This window comes from Chiloscyllium plagiosum, unplaced genomic scaffold (genome assembly GCF_037043375.1).
Source record: "Chiloscyllium plagiosum isolate Xiang-an unplaced genomic scaffold, Cpla_swu_hap1 HiC_scaffold_9, whole genome shotgun sequence".
NCBI lineage: Eukaryota > Metazoa > Chordata > Chondrichthyes > Orectolobiformes > Hemiscylliidae > Chiloscyllium > Chiloscyllium plagiosum.
Genome location: NW_028270147.1, coordinates 43,680,394 through 43,693,105, shown reverse-complemented (window position 1 = coordinate 43,693,105; position 12,712 = coordinate 43,680,394). Strand labels below are relative to the sequence as shown.

The 12,712-nt window shown below is 41.4% G+C and overlaps 1 protein-coding gene across 1 annotated transcript in view; it reads left to right on the top strand.

Moving 5' to 3' along the window:
- LOC122547273 (phosphatidylinositol 3-kinase regulatory subunit gamma) overlaps positions 1-12,712 on the top strand; it is a 575,736-nt gene that overhangs the window by 169,904 nt on the left and 393,120 nt on the right. Inside the window, exon 4 of the mRNA XM_087990580.1 lies at positions 7,661-7,738. Coding sequence (XP_087846706.1) covers positions 7,661-7,738 — 78 coding nt within the window. The remainder of the gene's footprint in view (positions 1-7,660; positions 7,739-12,712) is intronic.

Below are 12,712 nucleotides of genomic sequence, written 5' to 3'. Positions count from 1 at the left end.
CAATGTTTTGAAGATTTCCTCTCATTATTCACAGGAAAGTAAAAACTTCTCCCAATACTACATGAAATACATTATTCATCTTGTGAATATTCTTACTGATGTAGCCTTTGCAATCTCACTGTTGTACACAGTTGCATAACATAATTTCATTAAAATTAATTCAGTGTTACTGAGTGATGTGATCAGTTATGATAAAAACAAAACTATAACACTGGAAGTACTCAGCAGGTCAGGCAACATCTGGGAAGAGTAACAAAATTACCATTTCAGGATGGAAAGATTTAAAGCATTTTTTATGGCAGTAGAAGGCATGAGGGCAGGAGGGAGATAAAAGGGAAGGTCGCTGATATGGTGGAGGTCAAGATAGAGTAACTAACAAAAAGTTAAAGATGCAAAAGCCAAAGTGAGTGCTAGCTAGTACTGAGGAACCTCGATTATCCGGCATTCAATTATCCGAATATCAATTATCAGGCAAGATCGCAAGATCCTGATGCTCAGCTAAACTATGTTATCCGGCATTCGATTATCTGGAATTCAATTAATCAAACGAAATACTCCCCGCCTGTGTCCTCCAGATAATCAAACTTCCTCTGTATAGTAAAGGCACAAAGGCTGTGTCCAGATGAGGTGTGAATGTCACCCATCTGAATGCAACATGAAGGCCTAAAGAAAAACACATCAAACAAAAACAAAAGGAAGTACAACATGGAGAGAAAGGTTATCAACTAAAGTTTGCAGTATTCGCTGATACCTTTAACCTCTCCTTACTACGATCTGAAGTCCCCACCTGCTTCAAGAAGACCACGATCATCCCAGTGCCAAAGAAAAATCATGCAGCATGCCTCAATGACTCAGAACCCCAGTGGCTCTGACCTCCATAATTATGAAATGCTTCATGGCTCACATCAACTCTAGCTTACCACTTTGCCTTGATCCTAGGTCTTGGTTCTCCACTCTGTAACTGTATCCTTGACTTCCTGACCCACAGACTGCAATCAGTAAGGATAGGCAACAGCACCTCCTCCACCATAATCCTCAATACTGGTGTTCCGCAAGGCTGCTTACTCAGTTCCCTACAATACTCCCTATATACTTGCTTGGCTAAGCTTAGCTCCAACTCCATTTACAAGTTTGCTGATGACACCACTGTTGTAGGTCAGATCTCAAACAATGACAAGACAAAATACAGGAAAGCGATTGAGTACGTAGTGCCATGGAGAAAAGACAACAATCTGTCAATGTCAGCAAAGTGAAGGAGCTGGTCTTAGACTTTAGGAAGTGGAGTGGAGGGTACGTGCCTGTCTGCATCAATGGTGATGAGGTGGAGATTTTAAAGAGGCTCCAAGGTAGAAGACAGAGGGTGGTGGTGGAGGGTTGTTTTTCAGGGTGGAGGCCTGTGACCAGTGGAGCACCAGAAGGATCGGTGCTGGATCCTCTACTTTTCATCATTTACATAAATGATTTGGATGTGAGCATATGAGGTACAATTAGAAAGTTTGCAGATGACCCCAAAATTGGAGGTGTAGTGGACAGCGAAGAAGGTTTCCTCAGATTACAATGGGATCTTGATCAGATGGGCCAATGGGCTGAGAAGTGGCAGATGGAATTTAATTTAGATAAATGTGAGGTGCTGAAGTTTGGGAAAGCAAATCTTAGTAGGACTTAATACACTGAATGGTAAGGTCCTGGGGAGTGTTGCTAAACAAAAAGACCTTGAAGTGCAGGTTTATAGTTCCTTGAAAGTAGAGTTGCAGGTAGATAGGACAGTGAAGAAGGAATTTGGTATGCTTTCCTTTATTGGTCAGAGTATTGAGTACAGGAGTTGGGAGGTCATATTGCAGCTATACAAGACGTTGGTTAGGCTTTTGGAATATTGTGTGCAATTCTGGTATCCTTCCTATCAGAAGGATGTTGTGAAACTTGAAAGGGTTCAGAAAAGATTTACAAGGATATTGCCAGGGTTGGAGGATTTGAGCTATAGGCAGAGGTCGAATAAGCTGGGGCTGTTTCCCTGGAGCATCGGAGGCTGTCGGGTGACCTAATAGAGGTTTATAAAATCATGAGGGACATAGATAGGGTAAATAGACAAAGTCATTTCCCTGGGGTGGGGAAGACCAGAACTAGAGGGTATAGGTTTAGGGCCAGAGGGGAAAGATATAAAAGATATACGGGGCAACTTTTTCACGCAGAGGGTAGTGCGTGTATTGAATGAGCTATCAGAAGAAGTGGTGGAGGCTAGTACAATTGCAACACTTAAAAGGCATCTAGATGAGTATCTGAAAATAGGAAGGGTTTGGAGGGATATGGGCCGCGTGCTGGCAGGTGGGACTAGGTTGGGTTGGGATATGTGATCAGCATGGCCGAGTTGGACTGAAGGGTCTGTTTCTGTGCTGTACATCTCTATGACTGTATGAGGTCAGGTTCCTGGGAGTGATGTTCACCAAGAATCTGGCCTGGTCAACTGAACAATATGATGGTCAAGAAAGCACATCTACTTCCTCAGAAGGCTAAGGAAATTCAGCTTGTCCACAAAGACTTCTCCCAATTTTTAGAGATGCACCAGAGAAAGCATCCTATCTGGATGCATCACAGCGTGGTAAGCTAATTGCTCTTCCCAAGACCACCAGAAACTACAGAGAGTTGTGAACACAGCCCAGTCTGTCCCACATATCCACCTTCCATCCATTGAGACCAGCTATACTTACTGCTGCCTTGGAACAGCAACCAACATAGTCAAAGACCTCTCCCACCCTGGTTATACTCTTACAGCCTCTTCCATCAGACAGAAGATACAACAGTTTGAATATACGTACAAACAGGTTCAAGAACAGCTTCTTCCCCGCTGTTATCAGACTTTTGAATAGGCCTATCAAATATAATGTTGATCTCTCTCTCTGCACCTTCTCTGCGGCTGTAACACTCTATTCTGCATTCTTTTCTGCTTCCTTGATGCACTTAGTATGATGCGATCTGCCTATATGGCACACAAAACAACACTTTTCAGTGTATCTTGGTACAGATGACAACAATAAATCAAACAAACAAACGCAAAGTGGATTTCACAAACTGGTCTCTCCCCAGAGTAGAAGGGACCACCACACTATAAACTGCAAACACAGTAAACTAAACTGCAAGAGGTACAAGCAAATCATATTCACTTGGAAGGAATAATTGGTACCTTGGATGGTGAGAAAGGGGAAGTGAAAAGGGAATGTTGCATCATCATTTGCATGGAAGGGTATAGGGAAGGGAGAGAGGATTGGGTTGACTGAGGAGTAGACCAGGGTGTCATGCAGGGAATGGTCTTTTTGGAATACTGAAAAGGGAGGGAAGGGGAAGATGTGTTTGATGGTGGCATCACACTGGAGCCACTGAAAATGGCAGAAGATAATTTGTTGAATACAGAGGCTAGTAGGGTAGAGCTAAGGATAAGGGGAACCTAACATTTTTAAAAGAAGGAGGGGAAGAAGAGAAAGCAGAAATGCTTGAAATTGTACCGGGTGGTACATTCTTGATTAAGGAAGAGGTATGAAACGCGTGGTATGGAATATTGCATCACTAGAGGCAGCACAGATGTGAAACCTGAGGGAATGTAGGCAATTTAAGACACTGTAAGTAGGGGCTGACTGCATAATGACTGACCTTACCACAGCAGATCATGGTGTAAGATCCTTCTGGTGCCCTTGCTGCCAATGTGCTCTCTCCTGGTAGGGACCTACCTGCTTTGTCAAATATGGTAGAAGAAAACTAGAGGAAATGGCAAGAGGGAGGGAGGGCAGCTGGAGCAGTCAAACAGAGCCTTCCTGGAGAAGGAGGCTTCATGGGAGGAGGATCAGACAAATCAAGGATTTCCTCGTCTAGATGTAAACCACAGCCTTAATTTTGGATAAATGACCTGTCTTCCTTGTTTAACGACCCTTCGTAAACTGCAAACGCAGTATGCTAAACTGAAAGAGGTACAAGCAAATCATTTTCACTTGGAAGGAATATTGTAATGATACGGTGCCAGTGCATGTAGAATCCCTGCTTCATGATCTTTGGGCAATCTGTCATTCAAATCTCATGTTAAACTGCAATTGTATGACTATGTTCCTAGCTCACACTCAACACTGCATGTCTCCAACTTGGTCTGAAATACATTTTCCCATTGACAGTAGATTCGGCCTTGTGGAATACTGCCGTGAGGTTCCCTTCTGCAAAGTTTTTGAATGTTCAGCTCATCTAGCTGCTGAATGTTTATGTGAGCAGCCTTTTTAAAGCTGTGTCTGAAGATACTTCAGACCTCCCCAGCTGTCAGTGTTTCATTTACTGCAGCTAAGTGAAGTCTGCACTGTTTGCCACAATATTGTAAGAGGAATCCTCACCACAGTAAGGGTAGATTTGCTGCCATTTTCCTAGTCAGGTAGGATGAGGAAAACTAGAGGAAAAGGCAAGAGTGAGGGAGGGCAGCTGGAGCTCCAGTGTGGTTGAGAAAAACAGCTCCTGTTCGTTTCATGGGAAGAACTCTCTGACTTAAACAAGATGTAATTCACTGCATGATACCAATCAAGGACAAGTTACAATGATATGATAGACATTGTTGTTGAGATGAGAATAAGACTTTCATGTTAAGTCTTAATCATACAAGATCCAAAGCCGTTCCCTTGTTGAACTCTACATGATATCATCATATTGAATGATGCTTAATGCACTCTTCAGTATTAACCCTTTTAGGCCCTTGCACCCTTACACAGGAACAACTGGCTACAGGGACCCTGCCATGTTATTTCCACTCTTATTAGCTTCATTGTCCCCTGTAAAATAAATCTAAAAATAAATCAGTGGTGAGCTGCCTTCTTGAACTGTTTCAATCTTTGGAGTGTAGGGACATACATAATATAGATCAAAAGAGATATCCAAGAAATTGATCCAGTGACAGTAAAAGAATGTCAATATAGATTCAATTCAGGACTTGAAGAGATACTGAAGTGCATGGTGTTCCCAAGCATCTGCAACCCTTGTTCTTCTAGATGGTAGTGGATCGGGGCTTGGAAGTTGCTCTCAGAAGGCTCTAGGTGAGTCACACATCTACATGATACACACTGCTGCCACTGTGGATTGGTGTTGAAGGGAGTGAATATTAAAGGTGGTGGATAGGGTGCTAATCTATCTGGCATCCTTGATTATGAACTGATTTGTCCTGGATGTCAAGTTTGTTAAGTATTGTTGGAGCTGTGCCCATTTAAGCAAGTGGAGAATATTCCATTACCCCCATGAGTTGTCTTTTCGATGTCGGACAAATGCTTTAGCGAGACAGGAGGTGAGTTACTGCTCACAGAATTTCTGAACTGTCACTTGATCTATTAGTCACAGTGTTCATAATACTATTCAAGTTCAGTTTCTAGTTAATGCTTCCTCCCAGGATGTTGATAATGGTGGCTATTGAGATGGTAATACCACTGAATCTCAAGAGGAAGTGATTAGATTCTCTCTTGCTGCACCAGTCATTGCCTGGCATTTGTTTGGTATGAATGTTAGTTGCCACTTTATCATCCCAAGCCTGGATATTTTTCAGGTCTTGTTACTCTGGGACATGGACTGCTTCAATATTGGAAATTATTTGAATGGTGTTGAGCATTGTGAAATCATCAGCAGACATCCTCAGATCTGACCTTAAGGTAGAAGGACATTTATTGGTGAAGCTGCTAAATATAGTTGAACCTGAAGAATTGCATCAGTGATGTACTGGGTCTGACCTCCAACAACTATAACCCACCTTCCTTTGTGCCAGGTATGACTCCAGCCAGTACATAGTTTCCCCTGATTCCTATTTCCTCTAGATTTGTTCAATTTTTGTAGCTCAGGTTGAGATTCTGGATATAGGTTTGCTCCCTGTGCTGGAAGGTTTGTTTACATTTTGTCACAACCTAGGTAACATCATTAGTGAGCCTCTGGTGAAGTGCTGGTGTTATGCCCTGCTTTCTTTAACATAAAGAGTAAGTGGGACATAATACCAGAGCTTCACCTGAGGCTGACAGATGATGTTCCCTAGCATGGTGACGAAACATCTGAAAACAAATCTTCTAGTTCAGTGAACAAACTGACAATCTGAACAACTTTTGTTAGAGCTCGTTGATGCCATACTCAATCAAATATTGCCTTGATATCAAAGGTGACACTCTCACCTCACCTCTGCAGTTCAGTTATTTTGAATACGTTTGGACGAAGGCTCTTTGGAACTGAGTGAACCTGGCAGAATCCAAACTGAGCATCAATGAGTAGGTTATTCCTCTGCAAATGCTGCTTGATAGCACGGTTGATGACCCTGTCCATCACTTTGCTGATGTTGTTGAGCAGTCTGACTGATATCCATTGCCTTTAAGAAGGTGGCCTGTAGATGCCTGATTTCCAGATGTGTAGTCAAAATGGATGAAGGTCTGTGCCAGGAGAATCCAACCAGACCATTTACACTCTAATTTTTTTTAAAAATCCGGACAAGTTTCAAAACTCCTAAAGGTAAAGTGTTTAAAATCACAGTAGCACCCAGTTCTTATAGTAGCTCCATGTCTATCATTTAGAATGAGATAATAATTCAGATGCATGGTTCTTTTTTAACAGTGTTTGATTAATTCCTTCTAACAGCAGAGGGTGCTCTTTAAATTTGTTGTATAGCTAATTCTCAGTTTGTAACCTGCTGTCAGACGTTATTCCTTTGATTCATTTCAAAGCACAGCTGTCTCTAAGGCAATAAATGTAACTGCAGGTTTCAAATCAAGTGGCATGTCGCTGAATTACTGAGAACACTTAAAATTGATTCATTCTACTATTTTTGTCTGTAGATTTACCTATGTTTTCTGCTCAGTTAATGGTTTGCTCAGTGACTTTCTTTTTATTCTGCTTATGAAATAATGAATGAAAGATTTATGACAAATTTTGGATGTGCAAGTGACATTAATGCAATGCATCATCTGCACCTAAGGATTTAAGAAATGGGAGCCAGAGAAGACCTCGAGCCTACTCAGTATTGCTGACCTGATTGTGGCCTTTTACTCCATTTTTCTGCCTATCCTTGATTCCCCACAGCTATCAGGAACATTAATTGATGAGAGCAAATACTGTGTACCACAGGCACTGATTGCAATTTTGGTGTCTTCACTCGGGATGAGCTGTTACTTTGACATAAACCCATAAATTATTGATGTTTTCTATTGACATTGAAAATCAATAGCTTGTTTTGACCTTCCTCAACCATGACCATTCAGCATTGAAGAGAGTGAGGCCCTGGTAGGAACACACTGCATGAGGAGTTCCTGATTTCCTGGATCTTGGCGGGGCTGTCATAAAAGTATACTGGGAAGTATATTCATTGTTTTGGTGGTGGCATGAGACTGATAACCTCTCTGTCCGAGCAGCTTTTAGGTAGTCTTTCTGGTTTCTTCAATGTCAGGTGCCCTGGATACACTGCTCGAGCTGTAGATCCCAAATCAGCAATCTAATGACGTTGGAGTGCAGTGTAGAATCAGTGGCTGAGGATTCTAGTATTCTCTTTTGGTACACGCATCAGGATATACCTCACTTCCATAGATTTTTGTGGCAGGTATTTCTGTTGTTGTATTCTAAGTTTGTACAATGCAATGATATATTCCCATCTGAAATGGACTTTGTTCATTGTCTTTGAAAGGTGCAGAAAGTGATACTCTCTACAGACCTCCTCCTGGCTCACCAAGTGGGTTGGAACTCAAGGAAGCTCTTGAAACTGGTAAGACACTAAGAATTGAAAGCCAAACCTCTCTGCTGCCCTTTCTGCTGGGACAATGGGGGTTCTGGGCTTCTTCTGTTAACTTGGAATCCAGTTAGCTCTTATTCATGTTTGAGATTGTGTTATAAGCTGGTAGTTGTTCTTGCCTGTTTTATAAAGGGGTCACTTACTGGTAATCAGAAACAAAACTGAGTTTCTTCTCTGTAGCCCTCCTGCAACCAACTGCAGCACCTAAGGTGCCATCCTGACTAATATCGTACTGTGTACAGAATGGGAATCAAAACTGAAATCTTTCAGGTTTGAATTGATACAGCAGCTTTGAAACTGGGCCTTGAGTAGGTAATTGGATGAATTTTATTAAAGTCTTATTTTGTGCTTCTAATATTGTTTCTTCATTAAAGAAACAATAAAAGTCTTAGTTATTGTTGTCATGATGAAAAGCAATGCCTTAATTTAATATAATCACAAGAATCTCTTTTATTACTTGATAAGGTGAGGTAGGACTTCCACTAGAGTGTCTACTGAGCTCCCACTGTGGCATTATCATAGAATCATAGAATCCCTACAGTGTGGAAACAGGCCCTTCGGCCCAACAAGTCCACACTGACTCTCCAAAGAGTAACCCACCCAGACCCATTCCCCTACCCTATTATCCTCCATTTATGCCTGACTAATGCACCTAAGCTACACATCCATGAATACTAGCATAATTTCAAGAGAAACCACATAAAGGATTATTTAGGTTGCTGCCAAAGTTATTCTGGAGCACAGGAAAGCTGCCGTGGAAATTCAGAATTGCTATGTTTAATTAAACACTGTTATACTCTTATTATTTGTAACTACTTTTGCAATTATTGTAAATCCTAATTTATTCCCACTGTTACTTATTTTGCAAGGAATTTGATGGCTTGCTTTTGCGTTATATGCCTTTTTGGTAGATGTAGAAGAGTCACGTGCATTGATTGCTATTGTCTGGATTGAATCTGAGCAGAGGGAACAGACTGTTAGCTGTGCTTTCAGCCAACTCACTCCTGCTGATCTGCAAAGAGTTGAGGACCAGCTGGGTGATGAATGCAATAAAAAAAAAGCTCTCATACTAAATGTTCCAAGGGCAGTTTGTAAACTGGAAATCACTTCTAACTGGAAGAGAATCAAAAGTGAGCCCATGACAGAGAAAATTCTGAGGTGTTGGGGAATAGCTTTCATGTACATCATTGTCCCCACTAATTAAATGTATTTTCTACCTTGAAGCTCATTACCAGAGAAAGCAGAAGATACTACCCAACCTCCGGGATATGATCCCATAAATTAGTTTGACATTACATTTCAAGACTCACAAGTGTGACCTTTTTGGAATTACTGTCCCTCTGATGTGTTAAACTGTCTATGAGCAGCTTGTTCTGCTGGCTTACATAAACTTTAAAGATCCCACTTTGCTGTTGGAAGAAGATTAGGGAACCATTTGGTTTCTTAGCAGAAAGGAGCACCTACTCTGCCAGCGGCAGGCCTGTGTTAATATCACATTTAGCATTTGGTGATGATACTCTTGCTGAATCCTGGCTCTTCGCCTTCTCCCCTGAGGATGTGTGACATCGTTCAAAAGGTGCACTTTGCTGGCACCTTCATTTCTCAAAGTAAAAGTGCTATGTTTTACAGCTGTAGGCTGAGTCTTTAAATTGTTCTCTTCTATTAGATTTCCAATCAGAATTTTTTACTTTAATTTCTCAATTTTATTCTCATCCATTAATATGTTTTGTTTGCCAAGAATGATTGCTTAAATGCAGGCAGGTCCAAACCCCATTTAGGTAACTGAAGTTCAGAACATGGTCCCGGGAATTCCAATTTGAGGAGGAAATAAGTCAACAAATAGGTCTTTGTGCATCAACATAAATTCTGTTTGAGGGAAGCGGAAAGGAGCATCTACTTTGAGTGGTAAATGCGTGTCCATGTCAAACTTAGCATGCGGTGATGTCACATATCCTAATTCCTGGCTCTATCTCCTTCTCACCAGACAATGTGTGGCATTGCTTTAAAGGTGTAGTTTGCCAGGATCTCCATTCATCACGATTAATGTATTTGGTTAATGAAATACTGCTCCACTGAGATCGCACATATTGCAAACTCCAAACACAAATGCTTATCATTGATATGACCAACAAAAGTTCCCAGTCCCTAAATCATCAGCTGATTTGTGATGACAGGCAAAGCTTTTTGTGTGAGAATTCATGACATGCTGTTAACATCAGTAGTGCAGAGAAGAATTAATATCATATACAGTGTGAACTTAGTATGCAAATATACTCAACAAAAAATGTTCCTGGATAAATTGTATGTCTTGAAATTTGGGTTTAGCTCCATTTCAAAAGATTGCACAGAATTCCGTTAAATCGTACCTCTGCATAGCAACTGACAAATACATCCAACAGATCTATCTTCTTGTGTCAATATGCCTTGATGTGATGCTTGGAAGCAGGCAGATTGAATGTTTCACGTTCCTTGAGATTAAAGTCAGGCTTATGACCTCAGAAACTAAGAGTCTGATATGACATTTCCTGATGTTGAAATTTGGAAATTGGATGCTATGTTGCATGCTTAAAATTCCATACGCTGACCATAAGATGAATGAAGAAGTGCTGAGAATTGCAAGAGCACAGAAAATTCTAAATAATGACCTGTAGAAATAAAGTGTCAGCCATTAGGCCATTTGATCAGAGCTGAGAAATGACACAGTTCTCTCCGAGATGGGAAAGTGGAGGAAAGCAGACAGACGAGGTCCACCTTTGGATGGTAGATGTCACAGCGCAGTTGCAGATGAGTACCCAGTGGTAGTGGTGAGGATGGTGTAGGATGAACCATGCCAGCAGACCTCCTGACAGGAGCAACTACAAGCAACAGCAGGAAAATGCTTAGTACGTGATGAACAGGCAGCAGGTTCAATCCAGTGCTGACTGGCAGCTAAGAGACCAATCACATTTGGCACAGTTTTGTAGATAAATTGAACGCTATTGTTTTGAAGTGCCAGCTGATCAGAGATTTGTCTCCCCATAAGAACCTCTCACAGATCTTAAAATCCTTGGTTTTTACAGATATCCATCACTTCTCAATCCTGAGCCTCAATATCAGGATATAATTTGATTCCCGAAAGAAAAACAAACAGTGAAACGCCCTTACCTCAAGTACAAAAGATATTATTTGAATGACTGTGAAACATACAACTTGTTTTATTTGTTCTTGAGATGTGGACATAGCTGGCAAGATAAATATTTGTTGCCCATCCATAAGAGATCTTGAGAAGGTGAGGCACCTTCTTGAACTGCTGCACTCCATCTGCTGTCAGTACATCTACAGTGCTATTAGATTAGGAGTTGCAGGATTCTGATAAATGAAGGAACAGTGATAAAGTTTCAAGTCATGATGTTGTATGGTTTGAAGGAGAACTTGCATCTGGAGGTATTCTCAGCATTTACTGCCCTATCCTTGGTAAAGGCTTGGAAGATGCAATCAAAGAGCTGCTAGTAGATGATGCCACTAATAGCCATGATTCACTGATGAATACTTGAGATGGTGGATTGGATGCCAATCAGTGGGTTTCCTTTGTCCTGGATGATTGATATTGCTGAGTGATATTAGAATTACACTGATCCACGTAAGTGCAGAGCCTTCCATCCACTCATCATTGGTGCTTTGTAGATGAAAGAAATGGCTGCTCAGTGGTTAGCACTGCTGCCTCGCAGCGTCAGGGACCTGAGTTTGATTCCAGCCTTGGGTGACTATCTGTGTGGAGTCTGCACGTTCTCCCCGTGTCTGCGTGGGTTACCTCTGGATGCTCAGTTTTCCTCCCACAGTCCAAAGATGTGCAGGTCAGGCTAAAGTGCCATTTTTGAAATGGCAAAGGTCAGTGTGGACTTGTTGGGCTGAAGAGCCAGTTTCCACACTGTAGGGATTCTAGTCTATGTTCTGTATCTGCAGAGGCACGGGAAGATGGAAGGTGACCAGACATGCCATAAGAAGCAACAAGAATACACTGACAGTCACAGAAGTCAATGCCAAGAAGTAGCCCTGAGACCCTGGATGCAGGGAAGGAAGATTAGACAGCCATGGCTGACAATGGAAATCAGGAAATGTATCAAAGAAAAAGAGAGAGCCTATAAAGTGACCAAGAGCACTGGGAAATCAGAAGATTGGGAAGACTACAAACACAAACAGAGGATAACAAACAGAGAAATAAGGAGGGAGAGGAACAAATATGAAGGTAGGGTAGCCAGTAATATTAGAAATGATAGTAAAATTTTCCTTCAATACATAAGAAATAAATGAGAGGCAAAAGTAGACGTTGGGCTCCTCCAAATTGACGCTGGAAGGCTAGTGCTGGGAGATAACGAAATAGCTAATGAACTCAATAAATACTTTGCATCAGTTTTCACAGTGGAAGACATGAGTAATTATGGAGTGTCAGGGGGCAGAGTTGAGTATGGTAGGCATTAAAAAAGAGAAAGTGCTAGAAAACCTAAAAGGGCTAAAATTGAAAAATCTCCTGGCCTTAATGAGCTACATCCTATAGTTCTGCGGGAGGTAGCTAAGGAAATAGTGGAGGCGTTGGTTGTGATCTTTCCCTGACTCCAGTGAACCTTGGAAGTCCCAGATGTTTAGAAATCACTATTGTAACCCCCTTGTTCAAGAAAGGATCAAGATAAAAGATGGAAAATTATAGGCTGATTAGCCTAACCTTGGTTGTATGTAAAATTCTAGAAATCATCGTTAAGGATGAGATTTCTAAATTCTTGAAAGTGTAGGATCGGATTAGAACAAGTCAGCATGGATTTAGTAAGGGGAGATCGTGCCTGACAAACCTGTTAGAATTCTTTGAAGAGGTAACAAGTAGGTTAGACCAGGGATGTCATCTATCTAGACCTCCAAAAGGCCTTTGATAAGGTGCCTCACGGGAGGCTGTTAAGTAAGGTGAGGGCCCATGGT